This window comes from Perissodus microlepis, chromosome 13 (assembly GCF_051167445.1).
Source record: "Perissodus microlepis isolate ML-2025 ecotype Zambia chromosome 13, ASM5116744v1, whole genome shotgun sequence".
Classification (NCBI taxonomy): Eukaryota; Metazoa; Chordata; class Actinopteri; order Cichliformes; family Cichlidae; genus Perissodus; species Perissodus microlepis.
Genome location: NC_140473.1, coordinates 16,662,869 through 16,682,968, shown reverse-complemented (window position 1 = coordinate 16,682,968; position 20,100 = coordinate 16,662,869). Strand labels below are relative to the sequence as shown.

The 20,100-nt window shown below is 39.6% G+C and overlaps 1 protein-coding gene across 1 annotated transcript; it reads right to left on the bottom strand.

The window, feature by feature from the left end:
• Positions 1–7,799: 7,799 nt before the first annotated feature.
• On the bottom strand, positions 7,800–19,868 carry chst3a (carbohydrate (chondroitin 6) sulfotransferase 3a). Its single transcript, XM_084948930.1, has 4 exons — positions 19,327–19,868; positions 17,207–17,363; positions 13,311–13,847; positions 7,800–13,043 (listed from the first exon to the last, which is right to left on the bottom strand). Exons 2-4 carry the CDS (start codon positions 17,347–17,349, stop codon positions 12,347–12,349), a joined length of 1,377 nt encoding a protein of 458 aa, XP_084805056.1. The 5' UTR covers positions 17,350–17,363; positions 19,327–19,868; the 3' UTR covers positions 7,800–12,346.
• Between the last annotated feature and the right edge of the window lie 232 nt (positions 19,869–20,100).

Here is a 20,100-nt window from a genome sequence, read left to right as displayed (position 1 = left end):
CGCTACCACATAATGGGAAATTCACAGAGAAACTCGCGGATTCTTCCACTGACCGCTGCGGCACACCTGCACCAGGGTAAACCTCCGCCTACCCTACTCCTGCTTTACAGGTGAAAATAGAGCAACAGGACCGCTAGTCTTTGACTTTATTTATTTTCTGCTGTGTTTTACTTGCATCTATTTGAAAGAGTGAGTGTAAACACACACACAAAAAAATATTTTATGTGCTGGAATGTGCAGAAAATAGGTTTAAATATTAAACAAATTTCTTCCAGTCAGAGAATGTTGCATATAATTAAATTTTTGCTTGATGCATAAAGTTAAAAGATTAAAACTAATAAAACACGTTTTAAAAAGGGACTTTTCCATTTAATTACATTTTGTATGATGGATTATGTAGAAAAAGTAGAATTGGGCAGAAAGATCTATCGCTTTATCACCTATTCAGGTTGTAAATCGTGTTTTTAAAAAGTAACTAAGTAACTGAAAGCCTGGAGCCATGGTGTGATTATTTCCTGAAGAAAAGGTGGTTTGTCCAAGTAAAATGAAAGATGGCCTACTAGTGTGACTTTGGATTTCTGAAGGAATAATTTATAAGAGAGCTTAAAAGACATTAACCTCCAATTAGGTGCTGTAGTTACAGTATTATGAATGACATAATGGACATAGGTGATCAATGGGCCTTTCATTTTGCCTTTCCATATTATGTAAGATGATAACATGGTAGTTGTGCTATTTAACGCCAGGGATGGTGACCAAATGGAAGGTCAAGAGGAAGTATATGCAGGGTCATTATATTCTGGTTTTAAGTTGCTTTTTGTGAGTATTAGTACATGCACTTAACCTTCAATCCCTGGGCATAGCCCCTTTGGGCTTGTTACCTAAGAAATATGTCTCCTCTTTTCTCTCCTCAGAGAGGTTCCCATGAAACTTGTCAAGAAGACAATGTAGAGGGAAGTAAGAGATAAAGTTGCAAGGCTTTCTTTCTGTGCAGTGTTTATTTGCTGTGTCAAAAATTGAGAGATTACACCATTTCTATGCAGCAAGGGAAGAATCTGGTCAAGCATTTCCTCGGGCTAAAACCTTCATTTGGAGAGGCAGAGGAGGATTACTGACACCTGCATTTAGAACAAAAATTTGGCCCATTGGCTTTGAGTAGGCAGTCATCATCAATCATTTATTTTAAGTGTGGAGAGGCCATTTCCACTGTAGAGGCTTTATTTTGGGCTGGGATGGTGGAGTCTGCAAGGCAATTAATAAATCTTTTTTAAAGAATTTTTGCAGGATTCCTTTTATTGTCAAAACACTGCAATAAACATGTTACTGAAGATTATTTAAAATCTCAACTTTATTGTAAGCATTTATTCAAAGTGGATTTAATTCATAGGTTAAAATTCATATAATAAAGCAGATTTTTGTTGATAGATGCCAGGTAGTGTCAAGTTTGTATGTCATTTACCACACTCGTGCATACACTGTGCAGCTTTCAAACACATATTGGCATATATTTGATTAACACATGTAGACTGATTCTTATTAGTTATTACCTGTCCTGTGTATTGAATCTGAATGCCCACTCTGAGGCAGCAGGGATGGTAACACTAACCCTCATGCTGTCAGCAGTGTGATTGATCACCAGCAGATAAACATCAGATCACTGAGAGAACAGGACAGACATTGATCCCCAGAGGAAGAGAGGACTTGTCACACATCAGCATACACAAACCTCGGTGAAACATCTGTCAAAATACCACAACGAGGACAACAGAGAACTGTACCTGTGTGACTAACATGAGAACCCACAGACGCTGTCAGCTGTTTGGCTGGTTGATGACCAAAAAGTATAACTCCTCACTATACCACAAACGTTATTCTGATTAGAGAGTTGTATTTTTTTTAATACCTCTCATGCAGAATTATACAAATAGAGAGTGAAGATACATTCTAATTTTATCCTGCAGAATAATAGGGGAAACTTCTTCTTGCCCTTAGGCACACAAAACAACAGAAGAGCATGACACATTCCCTGTGTTGTTCATTTCAGCTGCCATAAAGAATCCCCTGTGGCAGTACTGTCCCAAACAGAACACAAAACAAAGCAGGAAATGTGTGTTTTCACTAAATGTCAGTCCCGACTGGTCACATGAAGGTCTTTCACCTGGCTGGGCCCTGAATATGTTTTTCCCGTCATTAGCAACAGACCTCATGCAATGCCATACTTAAGAACAGAAGAAAGAGGGAAAGAAAATCAATGAGAAGTGAATGGTCAGTGCGACAAAAGGGGGCCAGCCTTGCGTTGACAGGAAGAAAAGCATTAGCGCCCTTTATGTGCATGGTGGCGGATTTCCGTGTGCTACACTGTCAGTGTACTTTCCCCTTAATTAAAACAGTCACAAGTTTCATTGAGCGGTGAATCAAAGGGTGGCTACGCCATAAAGCAGATTCAACTCTGTAACCCTGTGTGTGTGTGTCTGTGTGTGTGTGTGTGTGTGTGTGTGTGTGTGTGTGTGTGTGTGTGTGTAGAGTTTGGGAATCAAACTAAAGCACACAGAGTGACTAGGATGAAGGGGATTTAAGCTGTGCTCATTCCCATGGTCAGTCACTCAGAATTGGTCATTACTGTCCTGCTTGGAGATGAAAACACAGCGATTAAGAATTACTTGCCCATTTCTAAACATCCCCCTCAAAGACAAGAACAATGTTAGGTTCCTTTGACCTGTTTTCTTGGCAGTTCTTTAGTCAAATAATATAGTTGGGTGTATAAGTTGCACGTGAAAGCAGATAGATAGATAGATAGATAGATAGATAGATAGATAGATAGATAGATAGATAGATAGATAGATAGATAGATAGATAGATAGATAGATAGATAGATAGATGATTTGAATCAACCAAAGCCAATGACTCATTAGAAGTACTAAGTGTGGTTACACAGGTAGGACATTTCTCTTAAACCAACCCCAGAAAGGTCAGGTTGACACTAACATTCAACAGTGAACTAGGATAAAACAACACAACTGAATGAGCAGACTCAATTGAGGGAAGGGAAAATGCTGGCCCTGTTTTAGCCAGTGACGGTGAATTATCATACGCAGCTGACCCGCACCATTTCATTTCCTTGACAGTGGAGGGGCAAACCTGCAAGCCCCCAATCATACCCTCATCAATTATAAATCATCTAGTAGTTGGATAATTAAAAATGCAACATTATTTTTTTCACTCAAGACAAGGCCTCTGGGATTGTTAAAGAAGGGTGGGATTCCCCTCTCATGTTCTCTCCATCCCACAGTTGGAAAGAACCAAGAGTATGAATTATGTAGGAAGGATACATAATGGTAGAAATTGCTAATCATAACGTATGCAACTCGAGAAGGTTGGACTGGCAGGCTGATTGACAGAGGGGTGCAAAGGAGATGGTACAGGATAAGGTAACAGTGAGAATCTCCAGAATGGATTTGCTTTGGGCTAGCCTTGATGGGGAAGACCCATCACTCAGGGTGTGCTGAGTAGTACTAAACAATGATGGCACTTGGGGTTTGGACAAATGGGAGACTTGAGACTTAAAGAGGACTTAAAATGACCGATGGGATAGAAAAATATCATATATTTAATTTTAAATTTCTTCAAGTTTATGATTTGATGTCATGTTTCATTAAACCCTTGTCTTGCAGAATAGTTGTAATAACTAAAAATGACAAAATTATCACCTGGATCTGCTTTGCTGAGCTTTATGATAGTTTTCAAATATGCCTAGTTTGTTAGCTGTTCTGCCAGTAACTCCGTGCCTTTGCATCTTATTCAGCCTCGATAAGTTAATAAATACAATATAGCCTACTTTATTTGCTAAGTATCAAATTGCAGGGAAGCATGTTTAACAACAAAGCTGGTGAACACTGTGGAGCTTTCAGCAATTAAAGAGCCAGAGATTTCCCCTTGGGAGGTCATAAAGAGACCAAAAGAAAGGCTAAAAGAGTAAACATTGTACTTCGAGATGTGGCAAATGACAGCTACATGACCGTCAGCATTGCTCTGTCACTTCTCCTTGTGTAAATTACCAAATCTTTGAAAATAATTTGTTATATCAGTTGAAAAGGCAATGATTTGTCAATGTTTTGTTTGCAACTTGTTTCCCCTGCCCCCAAGTGGCTGGACTTATTTCTTAATTTATTTGTTTTTGGCTCAATTAGAAACATTACCAGCTGTTACCAAAACCCCGAAAAACCTGTACTGGGGATTTAAAATCGTAAATATGGCGCTGACAACTTATAATCCACAAAGAAAGGATAAAGACAAGGTGGTTTGTTAAGCTGCAAAAATGAAAACCTGTACTGAAGAGAATGGGACAAGTGCAAAATATGAATGAAACGTACTCTGCTAATCAAGGTTCTATATACATTTTTGCTCTCTAATGGAAGAAAATGGGGTTATTCGGTTGTGAGCATTTGTGCCATTTGTTGCCAGTCCTCCCTGTCACAATGATGGAGTGTCTGTCTGACAGGTGCTGTGATTTCTCTGACCCCATTGTATTCAAACAACACAGACTCCTCACACAGGAAGAGCAGAAGAAACAATACAGGTGAGTCTGGAAGAATTCCCCCTGAGGGCCTGTCCACCTGACAGTCAAAAGGTAGAGGTGTGTGTGTGTGTGTGTGTGTGTGTGTGTGTGTGTGTGTGTGTGTGTGTGTGTGTGTGTGTGTGTGTGTGTGTCTGTGTGTGTGTGTGTGTCTGTGTGAGCCTTCACACTCAGCAGCCTCAACAAAATAACAAAACATAAGACCCGACTTTTTAAAGGTGTCTTGAAATCCGTTTCCCTTCTGTGACTGCCGTGACGGTTCTAACTCATCTTTATCAGAAGTAGAAGTGCTGTACAACGACAACCTCATGAGGGACTGCTCTATACCGTCCCAGATTATAAGGGGACATGTGTGTTAAACTCAACCCTGCCTGCCCGTCATTATTTGCGGATTAGTGCTGGCCTGCACCCTCTTTGATGTGGACATGTTTCACACTTCCATGCCACTGAGCTCCAGGGATAAGGTGAAGGGAACAGAAAGCCCAACAATGGATTGAGAAAGAGAAGCAGGCATAAGCAGGAGCCTTCTTCTGCTTGTTTCGAAGCAGCAGGAAAACTTCTGTCTAATGAGGAAGATAATGCGTCACAACAATTACAGCTGTACGGATGAGCAGTCACCAGAAAGAGGCCCCACAGACATGCAAATGCAAATATGCCCACATGCATAATAACGCATACATATATGCATTTCCACACTGCTCACACACATATTGTACAGTCGTATGATCTATTTACACCGACACACACACACACACACACACACACAGAGTCCCATACAGGAGACGCACGTTGATCCTTTGGGGTCTACTGCCCTCTGCAGGACTAAAGCAAAACAGCAGAATTGTATAATATGTAGCCAACATAGATATATCACAGCTTTTATTTAACATTACATATCCAAAATTATTATTGCATATAGCTAAAACAGGAGAATATATTTTAGAACAGGCCAAGTTTATGTTTAGACTGAAATCATATTTATAAGGACTCTATTTCTATTTAGAGGTGGTCCAACAGAGCACCATTTCTGTTCGTGGGCAGGGAATGGTTGAGTGAATCTACCATGCAGAATCAAACACAAGACTTCTTTCAGGCACAGTACCTCCAGAGCCATATGAGGGCACTCAGTGTTCCACCCCAACCACAGGATTTATTTACCTTCCAACGACAGGCAGCCAGAAAGAGGAGCCTGAGTGTGCTTAAAGAAAAGTCGGGGTGAAGAAAGTGTGTGCATGAGGGGTGGAGGGGCTGGGAGGAAGCATAAGGATTGTGTGACACAGAATTACTTAAGCTAAAAAACTATGTGTCATAATCCTTAAGAAAAAGAAAACTCAACATAGGAACAGAAACAAAACCATGTGATTTCAACTGCGATATGAGTCAAGTAAACTCCCCTATCTGCTGAAAGAAGAACAATTCTCAAAGGAGATGTCTGAAAGAGGAGGAACATGGATAAGAGTCCAAAAAAGTTGATAAGGTGGGGGTGGGTTTCCTGTTGCATTAGCTCGCTCTCCACCCCTTCGTTCTCGAGCACAAGCTGACTCATTGAATCTGTGTGTGCATAAAAGCCACTGTGTGAACAGTAATGGCATGACAGTCTGAAGCCAGTGTCACGCTTGTAATTTCAAATGTTAGCAATTAAGTGTGGTAGTAATAAGGTGAACATTCAGGTTGTTATGAATTACAAAGATCTAAAAAATAAAAATAAGTGCATCTTTACAAGCTACCAAAACTGTAAGGTAGACCCTACAATAATCCATATAGAGAAAACCCCAACAATCATATGGCCCCCCTATGAGGAAGCGATTTGGCAATAGTGGGAAGGGAAAACTCCCTTTTAACAGGAAGAAACCTCCGGCCGAACCGAGCTCAGGGCTCAACCGGTCGCAGCAGATGACCGGTTGAGGTGAGGGGAGGAAGACAAGACGAAAGACATGCTGTGGAAGAGAGTCAGGTCATTAAGATAAGATGGGGCCTGATTGTTCAAGACCTTGTATGTGAGGAGCATTTTGAATTCAACTCTGGATTTAACAGCCAATGAAGGGAAGCCAATATAGGAGAGAAAGGCTCTCTTTCTAGTCCCTGTCAGGACTCTTGCTGCAGCATTTTGGATTAACTGAAGGCTTTTCAGGAAGTTTTTAGGACATCTTGATAATAATGAATTACAGTAGTCCACACTAGAAGTAATAAATGCATGAGCTAGTTTTTCAGCGTCACTCTTAGACAGGATATTTCTAATTTTAAAGGTGTTGCGCAAATGGAAGAAAGCAGTCCTACATATTTGTTTAATATGTGCATTGAATGACATATCCTGATCAAAAATGACTCCAAGGTTCCTCACAGTGTTACTGGAGGCCAAGGTAATGCCATCTACAGTAAGTATCTGGTTAGATAACATATTTCCAAGATTTCTAGAGCTAATAACTTCAGTTTTATCTGAATTTAGAAGCAGGACGTTAGATGTCCTCCAGGTCTTTGTATCTTTAAGACATTCATGCAGTTTAACTAATTTGTGTTTGTTATCTGGCTTCATGGATAGATAAATAGCAGTGAAAATGTATGCTATGCCTTCTAATGATACACGTATAATGCAAACAGAACTGGTCATAGCACAGAGCCTGTCGACGTCCATAAATAACCTTAGTGTGTGAAGAGGACTTTCCATTTATATGAACAAATTGGAGTCTAATAAATAGATATGGAACAAACCATTGCAGTTCAGTACCTGTAATACCTGCAGGATGCTCTAATTTTTCCCTTATAGAATATTATAGTCAACAGTATCGATTACACAACAGAAAATGCTTATATTTTTACATTCAAAACATTATATTTATGATTTTATTTAATGCCATTAATGCATGTGGCCTGCTATCTCAACATTTCCCCACATGCAAATGCTGAAGAAATCCAAAGAATTTCTTTTCTGTACTCACTTTGAGCAATATGATTGAATGCATTGCAAATTACAGTTAAGAGAACGTAATTGTGTAATTTTACAAACAGAAGTTCAAAATTTATTTTTCTGCACAGATCATCAACAATAATAACCCAAATAATAATAAAAATAATAATAACCCAAAATACAGCCTTATAGTATGAGTTACTTGCTCCTCCTCAAATCTGTGTTAGTCTCCAGTTGTGGCACCAACAACCATGAGTAAACTTTCCAGGGTAGGTGGACAAAACCAAGCAAACAAATTGCTTTTGGAAACAATCCATTTATTTTCAGAACTTACACTCAGTTATAGTCAATAACTTAAATCACTCAATTATTTATTTTGGTCATTTCACCGAGTGAGTGAGTGAGTGAGTGAGTGAGTGAGTGCAACCATGTGAATGAACATGATTCGAGTGGGTGATTCATGGTGAAATCTGCGATATGAAAAAATGGGTGGCTGAAAACAGTCTCACATCTTGTGAGGGAATGGTGCATGTTCAGTGATTCATCCTCTGAACATAATACTCAGTGAATCTAAGACCTGAGTGATAGCCAGGGGCTTAAACCAGGCCCAACAAGTCGAGTGTGTCAGTTAAAAACACTTGAAACCAAAGTCAGGAAAACTTTCAAAATATTAGCAATTATAAACACATGGCAAAGTGAAAAGACAAGGTTGTATTTCAGCTCAGTGAGTGTAACTAAGTTGGTCTGAGTTCTGGTCAAAAACACTGGATACCTTGAGAAAACCTGACACATTGCCAGGTTCAACTCTTCAATGACCCATTGTGGAAACCTTTTCTCATTTGCAGGGAAGAAACAGCTGCTGCTCTGCTGTGGAAATAACATCAGGGAAATGATCTGGGAGAAAATCAGCTTGACCAACAGCTGTGTACTCTAAAGTGCTCTCTCTCAGCTGAGATGTGAGGCAGATAGACGGAATGCAGGCCTGAATGGGTTCCCTGTTTCTGCTTTACTCACACTAAGCCTTTAGAGGATCACAGGCAGCAGCAGTGTGTATTTTAATATGCAGCTGAACTACATCAACAATTCCACATGAATTTGCATTTTGGCCATTTCATTCTCAAACTGCTTCCATTCCAAGCAAAATAAGCTGATCGGATAGTTGGACATCAAAGCAATGACTATAGTAAACATAGTGCCAGTGTTTGCTTACCAATTGCATTCTGTACAACTTACTGCTCTATCGTTCTGTCAAGTCAAGGTTTGTCAAGTTTTCCACTGTTCGGTTAATTCAGTAAAATGTATCTAAATAGAAAGCAGACGTTATTTTACTTTGTTACATTGCTGATAACCAGAGGTTTGTGCTTAAGTCAGATTTAATTTACAAAAATGCCAACTCAATACCTGATTCCCCTGAGCACCAAATCATTTCTTGAAATTCAAATATTTATATGCCCCCTTAAATTAGCATTTCAATGGCAGACTGTGCATTTGAAAGAACTACATCTGAGCTGTAAAAAAGAACAATTTTAGTATTTCAGTATTCAAAGAACTAAAATGTGCAACTAACTAAATTAGCCAAAGTAAGACTTAAGAACAGATTTCCTTTGGTGAATTGACTTAGACTCAAACTTTTTCTGATTTTCTTTGTTTTTTTTGCCACAACAAAAACCACAACAGGGAGAAACTGCACATCTGTATTCCTCCCCACCAAAAAAAAGGAACTGCATGTATTCCCACTCCGAATAGCTGCATTAGTTAAATGCATACTATGTTGCACTGTGACTACACCCACTGTTTGAGCTACAAAATTGGTTGTTCTGGCTTCAGTATGTCACACATATATATGAATTCATATGTATGTTTTTAAAATGAAGGTAAGTGAAGCTCCGTGAAATTCTGAAACATATGCCTTTCACAGCTGCTTCAATGAAGCCACAGCGAAACTGAGCACAATGTTGCCATTTATCTGAAGTCACAGTGCTTAACTTCATATTTTATCAAGACTGACAGTTAAGCCAGCACCACCTGGGTTTCACTTAAAGTCATAGGCTGTATACACTCATCAGCCACTTCATTAGGTATATCTTGCTATTACTTGAAACTAGGGCTGTTCGATATAACAATATATATCGGATGACGATATAAAAACGTCTATGTTTCATTTTACGCTATCGTTTGTTTCGTGGTGTCACAAAATAAACTGTTTACGGCAATATTTTTTCATCGTTTTGATGGTCACTGTAGTGGCTATATTCATTTCTTAAAGTTCTCTCTTTTTCTTATATTTACTATAACCACACTACAGACGGACAAGTGCGTGTCCGCTTGTTTATGTTCCACATAAACCTTTCACAATAAAGCTCAAGATCCTGTTGAGACTTTTCAAAACTGAATCACGTGAAAGAGCAGATTATTTACGGATGACAAGTAAAAAAGAGCCGCCAGGTGCTAAAAAAAAATAAACCTTAGACTCAAACGTTAGAACAGGCTTTTCGTTGTGTAATAAATACTCAGAAAGAAAACGTTACAACTTATGTCTAAAAATGTATAGTAGTTGTAATGTATGCATCAGTTAAAACACTCGACTCCAGGTACGCGACGCGCAGCTGGAAACACTTCACGCAAGTCGAGCTGCCCGTGAGTCAAAGAATTTACAGAAAATGTTACATTTTTGTGATTTATATCGTTATCGGGATGATAGAATTCTTATATCGGGATATGAGATTTTGGTCATATCGCACAGCCCTACTTGAAACTGCTTTAGTTCAATGTGTTATAGATTCAACCGGATGCTGGAAGCATTCCTCATAAATTATGATTCATATTGCATTGATAGCATCTCATAGTTGTTGCAGATTTCACATCTGTGATGCGACTCTCACATTCCACAGCATACCAAAAGGAGTGGATTGAAATCTGGTGGCTTTAGAAGCCATTTGAGGACAGTGACATGTTAAAGAAACCAGTTTTAAGATGATTTGAACTTTGTTACATGGTCCTTCTGTGCTGGAAACAGCCATCAGAAGATGGACACATGGAAGATGGTTATCAATAATGCTGGTGATCAGCAACAATATTCAAGGAAGCCTGTGGTGTTTAAACAATACTCAGCTGGTACTAACAGGTCTAAAGCATGCTAAAACACTATCCCCCACACCATTAAACTGCCATCACCAGGCTGACCCATTGACACGAGGCAGGATGAATTTATGCTTTCAGGTTGTTTATGCCAAATTCTGACCCTACCACCCAAATGTCACAGCAGAAATTTAGATTCATAAGATCAGATAACATAATTTTAAAATCTTTTTTGCCCCATAGCCTGAGTTTCCTGTTTGTAGCTGACAGGATTGGCATCAGATGTGGTTTTCCGCTGTTTTGACCCATCTGCTTAAAGATTCGATGGGTTTTCCACTTAAAGATGCTCTTCTGCATAGCTTGGCTTCAATGAGTGTTTGAGTTACTACTGCTTTCCTATCTGCTCAAACCTGTCATGCCATTACCCTCTGGCCTCTGGCATCAACAAGGAATTTTCTTTCAGAGAACTGCAGCTTACTGGATATTTTCTCTTTTTCAGATCATTTCCCCTCAATCCTAGAGATGGTTATTGGAAAAATCCCAGCAGATCAGTTTCTGAAATACTCAGACCAGCGTATCTGGCACCAACAGCATGAAAGTCACTTAAATCACCGTTCTTCCCCATTCAGATGCTCAATTTGAACTTCAGCATACATAACTAAATGCATCAAGTTGCTGCCATGTGAATGGTTGATTAGATATTTGTGTTAACAAGCAGCTGAACAAGTGTACCAAATGAATTGGCCAGTGAGTGAACCTACACAGGTCACATCAAAACACAACACATGTTTACAGGGTGGATTCTGCAGGTCTTAATATTTTTGGGTGATTTTATTACTTTGAGTTGTTGTGTGATTTAAAAGAAAACAAAAAAAACTTACATTTAATGACCAACATAAGAACAGATCAGCTCTCACGCAAGCAACAAAATTAAACAAAACCTACTTGGACGTTTAGAGAAGTGGGAAATACTTTACTACAGATGCAGTTAAGGCTGCTGGCTAGAAATAAAAAAAAAACAAAACAAAAAAAATAGTTGAGTAGATATTTCATATAGATATATGAGTGTTACTACTTCTCATATATCATCTTTAAATTGATAAATAAATCTTAATTTATCTTCTCTAATCTCAGAGTTTTCGAAAGAAGAACCTATTCTCTTACACAGCACACTGTTGAGAAAATATCAATGCTTGTCATCGAGACACAACATACTTTTCCTGAGTAAGATTTGTAAAACTCTATCACAGCACATCATGTCTACTCGAACATAACTCTAGCAAATGCCTAGACTAATGCTGATGTATAAAAACATGAAACCAGCCAAACTGGGTGTTATTAAGAAAAGGTCTTAGGATCCTCTAAGACAAAATTTCCCTTAGATAACATATGCACATAACTTTCACCTTAAGTTTGTCACTTAAAATTCAACCATGACAAAGATTTAAAGAAAAATCCTACATAACAATCTGTCACATTTGGCCTTGATATCTATGCTTGTTTCATTTCTAAATGAAATAAAGAGCATGAAACAAAGTTTAATCTTCAGGCTACTCAGTGAACACAGTATGCAAATAAATACTTTATCAAGTAGCTTTTCATTATTTCAATGAGGCACATCATTGGCGAGCATCTTACTGTATGGCCTACATGTGAGGCACCTTTGTTTGTATTTTTATGGCACCTTTGTTTAACAGTTTTGATCTGAACAGTAATGGCTTCTGCTGGCTCACATGCACTGCATGCCATGCAGTATTTTGCAGCTTCACAGCTGTATGTTGACCTCCTGATTAATTAAGTAATCTATCCTCAAGCAAACTAATGGACTTGTTGGTCAGTGTCGTTTCATCATTCACAAATCTGTACCCGAACAGCTTCATGGTGGGTCCACACACTCTCTGAACTACCTGAGCCAATGTAAAGGGAATTGTAAATCTCCATTTCTCTGCCTGCTCTGATGAGTTCTTCTGAGTGGAGTAAATCCCGCTGGCTTTCTGTGTGGTCTGGGTGTTCCTCAGTATCCACTCCCTGGCCAGGGAACTAAATGGTATCCCTGCAAACTTGTACATCTCCTCTGCCTTTTGCATAGGGTAGAGGGCGATATCCTCATAGCGGACCAGCATGTAGCGGTTCCTGAGCCAGTGAGGTTGGCTCAGTCCAACCTCTGCAGACATCCTAATGTGATCACAGTTTCCTTTGAGCCTCTTCACCTCCTCATCATCTTCGGGCACCTGGCCGTTCTGCGCCCAAGCCTTCCACGTGTGATATTTTGAAGAGAACGCCACCATGCGCGATGCTAAGATAGCTCTTGGATCTCGAACTAGCTGGATAACTTTGATATCCAAGCGAGGGTCCTCTACCAAAGGCTGCAGTGTGTCCAGCTGATGCACACGAACAGTCTTAATGGCATGGTGTTGTTTGGAAAGGCAGGATTCAGATGCAAGAGTTAGGTTCAGTGGCCCACAGCGACGACTCTTACAGTGATACCTAAAACAAGACGATAACGTTTTTAAATGATAAAAAGCATTTTACAAAACTGAATAGTGGGAATATTAATATTTCATGCATATACTAAATTCATATTTTTTCTCTGTTGTCATGCAGAAGAACATTGGGAATATTATTAATAAGACACACAGACGATAGCTTAGTGTTAAAGTAGTGTCATAACCATCAGGCCCTTCCTTTTGCAGCTGCATAAATAAAGATTACAGGCTTGATTAGCAGCACTGGGATTTGTAACTTATACAATACCTCTCAAAAACATCTCTGATTACAGGACTGCAGACCCGTTCTTCACAGAGTGATAAACTAGACTCTCTGCGGAAAAGAGATGGGGTGACATGGTCCTGAGGTGGGGGAGAGATGAACTTCTCAAGAGGTGAGAAATCACACAGGAAAAGCCCCTGGAGTACATCTCGGTAAATTCCCGACAACACTGTCCCATTGTTTGCCTCTGCAGCCGGGGTCAGCATGCGCTCGACATGCCACAGCGGCTCAAACAGATAGAACATGTTCTCCCCGTGCTGGTTAAAAAATTCCCCCACAAATGAGGAACCTGTCCGTGTGGTGGCCAAGAGTAATACGTGCTTACGGCCACCGGCGTAGCTGTATGTCCCCGAATCATCCAGTTCTTCCTCCTCTTCTTCCTCTGAGAAATTTGAGCTATCTCTCTTTGTACCAGAGAGTCGCGACAGCAGCATTTTGAGTGCCATCAAGGAGCCCTTTTGTGTTATGTTGCTGAAATCCTGCTGCTGCGGCATCTGCCTCTGGATCAATCTGTCAGAGACCCTGACAAGATAAATAGACTTCATTATGAAATATCCATTGGCAAACCATAAGGTGTTACATTTTATTCTTTTTTTTATATATTTTATTTAGCTGATAGTTGCATTTATGTCTGAGTTATAACTAAAACAACCAGCAAGGGTGAGAGCACTTTTGAGGCACAGAGGATTTTTATAAGGTAAAAAGATATATATATATATATATCTGTATATAGCCTACAGGAAGGCAGAACCCCGATCAGTTATCAGTGACACTGACACATGAGGCCACCTTCCAAAGCATGGTACAACTACAACCCAGTCCTTTCAAAATAAAATTACATAACAAATTAAAACAAAAGAAATTAGAAATTTCCTTCACAAAAACATGACTAAAACACACAACAGTACAAAAACACAAAATATTTACAACTGCTAAACCAAGTAAACCTACCTAAAGATCTACCCTTTGGCCCCCAACTTGATTCACAGATGACCGATTCAGAGAAGACCATCTCTGAATCGAGGAGGGGGCCTAAGGGTAGATCTTTCACCATCTTACAATGCTGTGATTGCAGCCATTTCCCAACTATCTGTGAATGGTACTCATGGCCATTGATCAATGGCCACTGATCAATGGGGTTGTTGATCAATGGTCATGACAGTTTGCATATTAATGATCAATGAACTAACCTCACAGCCCATTGTTCGTCAGTGGTGCTAGTTTCAGTCATTGTGCAAATGTATTGTTTATAAGGTTGGGGAAACCTGCAGTCCGCTGAGACTGAAGAAGTCACTTGGTTGAGTGCCAAAACGTTTCTCCCACTGAAAACACTACGTCCAGATGAACAGAATCAACCTTTTGGGATTTACTTACCTGGATGATTGAGCATGCATCACGACATTCAATCTGAGTTAATTATGTTCAGCAGTGTCTTGTCCTCAAGTCTACCTCCTCTGGCCTACAGGGCTCTAGACTAACTTTTTGCCATGGGCGTACCGGTACGCCTAACTTTAAAAAGTTAGGCGTACCGGCACAAAAGTTAGGCGCACACAAATTTTATAATAATTTATATAATATAATGTGTTTTTCTGGATACACTGTGCTTTTTCAGCATTCAAAGATTGATGACACCGTGTCAGAGCACTGGCTATGAATTTCAGAAGGATCAGGCCTTAACTTAACAGAAAAGTTAGCAATAGTTCTTTTCCTATTACAGCTACATCCACTTCTGTCGTGCCTGAGCTGCTCACTAGGGCTGGGTATCATCACTCATTTCTATAATCCATTCGATTCCGGTTTTCAAAGTCCCGATTCGATTCAACTTAGCCTCAGACAGTCAGAAATATTATAATTCTGATCATTTATCAGAACTGACTTCATCAGAATTGTGAACATCACAGCAGATGCCTTTGTGTGAAAGTAACTGAGAATAAAACACAGAAAAACATGAAGGAGATTTTCCTGGTCTGGCTTTTTATAGCAGATAACCTTAAAAATATTCTACAATGTTCTGCATATAAAGTTTAAATTTCTTCAGTATTGAACAACAGAAAAAATAGGCTTTCTTGTCCGAGGTCATTTAAGTGAAAAAAAGAAAAAGAAAAGAAAAAGACAGCAGCCGACAGCGCTGTAAACAATGGTAGACTGGTGGGTAATAAGCGAATGAATAAAACGGAAAACAGAGATCGGAGACGGGAAACTGTTCTTGAAGTACAGAGAGAGATAGAGAGAGAGCTAGCTGTGCATGGAGTGTGATTTTTAATAGTCGTGGAAGCAAAACAGCAAAATTCATGACGACATTGATCAAATGTGAAGCGCAGTTTGCTGCTTCTTTTGCTGCTGGCTCAGTGAATTTTGGTTGGAGAGAGACAAAACCTGCAGCTCAGAATCAGCCCAAAAAGACGTAAACACAGCGCGGACCGGACGCATCAGAATCGCTAAGCTCCGACAGCGTGTCCGTCTACGGGCCGTCGGGTGAGAAAGCCGAGAAAGACAAAGTTGATTCTGATGCGTCGGTCCGTTCTGTGTTTACATCTTTGTGTGGAATCCGTGTACCTGCTCTCATTTGCTGTTTGGTTGTTGTTGAAATGGTTTTGTGAGCTTTGATCTGAGAATCTGGCGTTTCTGGCAAAACACAGTTATATTTAAAAGTCGATTCAGGATTTAATGAATTGATATCGCTTTATTCAAGCTACTCACCTCCCACTTCCACCTGCACTTTCAACTGGACCACGGCCAATCAGAGAGGTCCCGCCCCTTACTATCTCTGATTGGTTTAGTCCACGATAGGGGCATAATGTGTGTCTGTTGTTGACCACAGGGAAGGTTGCAGATTTTTTTTTTTTTTTTTTTGCTACCCGAACAGTTGGTCGCACAGGTGCAACCAAATCTTTTTTTTTAGTTGCACCACTGAAAAATTTGGTCGCATTTGCGACCAAATTGGTCGCACTCTAGAGCCCTGGCCTACCAGCGCTTACGGTGTATATTTTTATATTTCTGTCTATTTGTCCTTCTTTTGTGTGTGTGCCTTCACAGTGAAGTGGCTAACACATTTCCTCAGATCACTGGTTTGATTCCAGCTGAAAGTTCCTTTGGTTTTGTACTTGGTTTAAGTGTCCCTGCATCTACTCTGGCGTGATCCCTGTTTGAATTCAGTTTTCTTCCCTTTGACCTAAAAAATGTTTAATTTTTTTTTATTTTGACAACCTTGAGTCCTGCTTTTGGCTCCTTACTCTCTACACATCTTGACACTGTACCATTTTATCTTTTTTAGATAGGGTTTCTTATCTATAAGATTTTCTCATTTCAAAATCTGCTGTAGGGTAGTTGAGCTTCTCTACTACTACTGCTAAGAATCAATAGACTGTGCTAGCGTTATGCCAGTATTTAGAGATTCTGTGTCCTTAGTGAAGAACACAGTCATCTACCGTCAAAGGTCAAAAGTTTTCATAATTATCTTAACACAGTTTTTCTCAAAAAAAACTTCAGCATGGAAACAAAAGCTTAATATGATAAAGGCTTGAAACTCTCCCTGTGAAACAACTCACACCTGAGAATTATATCCTGCCCGGCTTTATGCTGCTTTAGGGTTAAGATTATTGTTCTTATGATTGTTAAATCAAGAAGGTGCATTCATCTGAAGCATGGAAACATGCTGGCAAGCACATCTGGGCAGGGCAACGCCACATCTGAAGTCTTTACATCAAGGCAAGCTAAGCTAAGGTAGACTGCTGGGTCTTAATATGTATTTTTATTGGTAAGAAAGGAAACACACCTCCCAAAAAGTACAAGATCACTTTAGCTTTCCTCTGATTTGCACAAATATAATATAAAATTTAAAGTAAATGCAGATTCTTACAGACTCTTCTCCATACTCTTACCTAGAGAGGATGTTGCTTTCCTTTTCAATGATGACCAGGGCCACAATACAGATAAAGACGATTGCATACTTGGTCTTCATTCTTAAGTCTTCCCTTTGCAATGTGAGCTCTACGGTGCTGTTCTGTGGGTCATAGCTTGTCATGCAGAGGCTTCATTCTAAAAAAAAAAAAAAGACAAATAAAAATAGGATGTTAGTTCTTGTGCTATTTGTGTTATCACAGAGCTTCCTTAGTGCTTAAAGACAAACCGAAACATAACCAGTCTATTTTTAATCTCTAACCAATATGCGGTTGCATTTGTGCTGCTCTGACTTTTCAACTATATTGAGGTGCTTGTGCAACAGCAACAGCTTTTACAAATCTGTTTGTCTTATTTCTTAGAGCTACAGAAAATGACACTATTGCTTTTCACCAGGATTGGAGAATGGCACAAGTTAAAAGACAAATGTTGGAACAGGCAACAGAGGCCTACAGCCGAGGCCTGGGTTCAAATCTGTCTCACTCTGCATGTGTCAAATAAAGGCTAAAAAAAAGGGGGAGGGGTAAACAAAAACAGGAGTGTTTTTATCAAATGAGTGAGGTACAGGGGCTAAAACTGCAAAGTATTCCTTCAACACTCCCAGTGATTCAGCATTAAGCCAAATCCAAGACATCGTGGGAAACTGAGTAGAGCTTTACACATATTATAACTGTCTCTGTTGATGAATTGGGTCATCTTATCATCATCTTATCACCAGCATGTCCTTCTTAGAAACCAAAACCTTTCCCATGCTGTGGAGTAACCTTTAAGACACAAGCCTCAGCAGGTTTTCAGTTGAGTAATCTTCAATTCTAACTCTCATTTTGTTTTTTTTAATTTATCAGCATAGACAGCTGGGTAAGTCAGAGCATGATATTTTCCAATACTATTCAGTGTCATTAGCTAAAGTAGTAATCCTTCCATGCTTTGGGAATATTGAGCTGTGCTGGCATGGATAACAAGGAAAACCAGTTAGGAAGACATCCCACACTGGTGTCATAGTGCTCCTCTGAAAACAAGTTAACCATATTGACAATGAATTTTAATTGAAATCATTCAGCACAACAAATTTCTTAACTCTGAATAATGCCGTTTCCGTGTTGCTGAGAAAGAAATGTAGACACGCACACACATGCCATTTGGTCCTGTCAGGAGAGTGAATAATTTCTACAAAGCATATAATTAAAGGAAAAAATGCCGTTTTCAAGTAGTTTGTGAAATGATTGTGTGCTCCGTGAGTAAATATCCCCCAATTATCTTAGTTTAATACGGCAAAGCCGTCAAACTGTCAGGCTGAAGCGCTTGAGATGAGCACTTTTACATATTCAAGAGTCACTGGAGCGTTTGGCAAATCTGACTATCTGCTCAGGCAGAAACACACATCACTCTGTTTATCATCTCACTACAAATTACATTAATGGCTGCCTTCAAAGCCTCCGAGCAGCATCTCATGGAGATGTTAAAAGCCAAAAAGTCTCACTGAAAGATTTGCTGTTCCTGCAGGAGTGCAAGTGTAAACAATAAGGTGCTATTGGCAAATACTGAGAGCCATTATAGTTTGCACAGGTGTTATTATTTCTATGTAACTGACTGACTTTAATTTCACTGTTTACCGCTGTTTCACACTTGCACCCCTCTATGTGTGGTGTGCTCAATACTATGGCACTGGCAGTCGTTCATGGGGGGAGGGGGATTTTAATTCAGTGCAATTTGTACCATCTACTGATCCAGAATAAATACAGACTACTGAATACTTCTGCACAGTATTAATACAGTATATAATGAGCAGGAATCAAAGCATTATTCTTTCATATATTCGATTTATTTAAATAAGAAATTGATATGTGTAATGGAAAGTGGGCTAAACGGAAATGCAGCTTATTGCAGCATATTTCTGCTGTTATCACAGAAAACAAACCGCGCATTTGAGGTTGAAACAATAGGTTAACAAACTCAATTCAACATCCTTTTTAGCAAAAGGAAGAGGATGTTTACAAGCCCGTGCGATTCGACGGCTCTGCATATGCGCTGTTTAACCATTTCGCGATTTGCAGCCACTAAAATGAGAAGCGGGGATGTTCAGATGGTGTGTCTTACAAACCTTTGTTTGGCCTCTTGGTGAGTTCAAGTGAAATGTCCCTGATTTGTGAGAAATACCGTCCTTTCGTAGCATCCTGCTGCTTTGTCTCGGAGATGGACGCACGTACGGCTTCATTGTACTATCCCCGGTTTCGGGCTGCTCTCCTCCACCAGATGTAACACAGAGGCTTCGTACAGAAACATTGATATTACGAAGACTAAAAAGAGTGACCAGTGCGAAAGCATATGTATATATATATATATATATACTTTTTTTAAGTAAACCTGACTGATTTAAAAAGTAAAGCAATAAAAGAGGAAACGATAAACCGCATAAAAGTAATTAAGCACCGGTGTTGCCTAAATCTAGTTAAAGCGTAGTATTTCCTCTTACAAAACTTTTCCTCCAACTTTTCTCTCGTGCTGGACACCACGACACGAGGAGCGAGCTGGCCACGCTTCACAGCACCCCTAACTCTCGCCCGGACAGCCTGTGTTGGTTGGCAAGGTCACGTGATTCCAACGAACCTTTCCTATTAAAATAACCTCCTGTCAGAGGTAAAGCCTCGTCGCGCTGCGCGAATCATTCATGCTAAAGTGGGCTATAGTAAAACTTATTGTGTACTGAAATAGCTCCTAAAAATTTTTTAATGTATAAATAAATGTACTTTGTTGATGTTTGTCTTTAAGTTGCAGTCAATGTGGTCATGACATGACTAAGCTGCTCACCACACCGGATCATCTGCCTCCATCTCACCCTATCTTATCCTCCTCTGTGACACCAGTCTCCTTCATG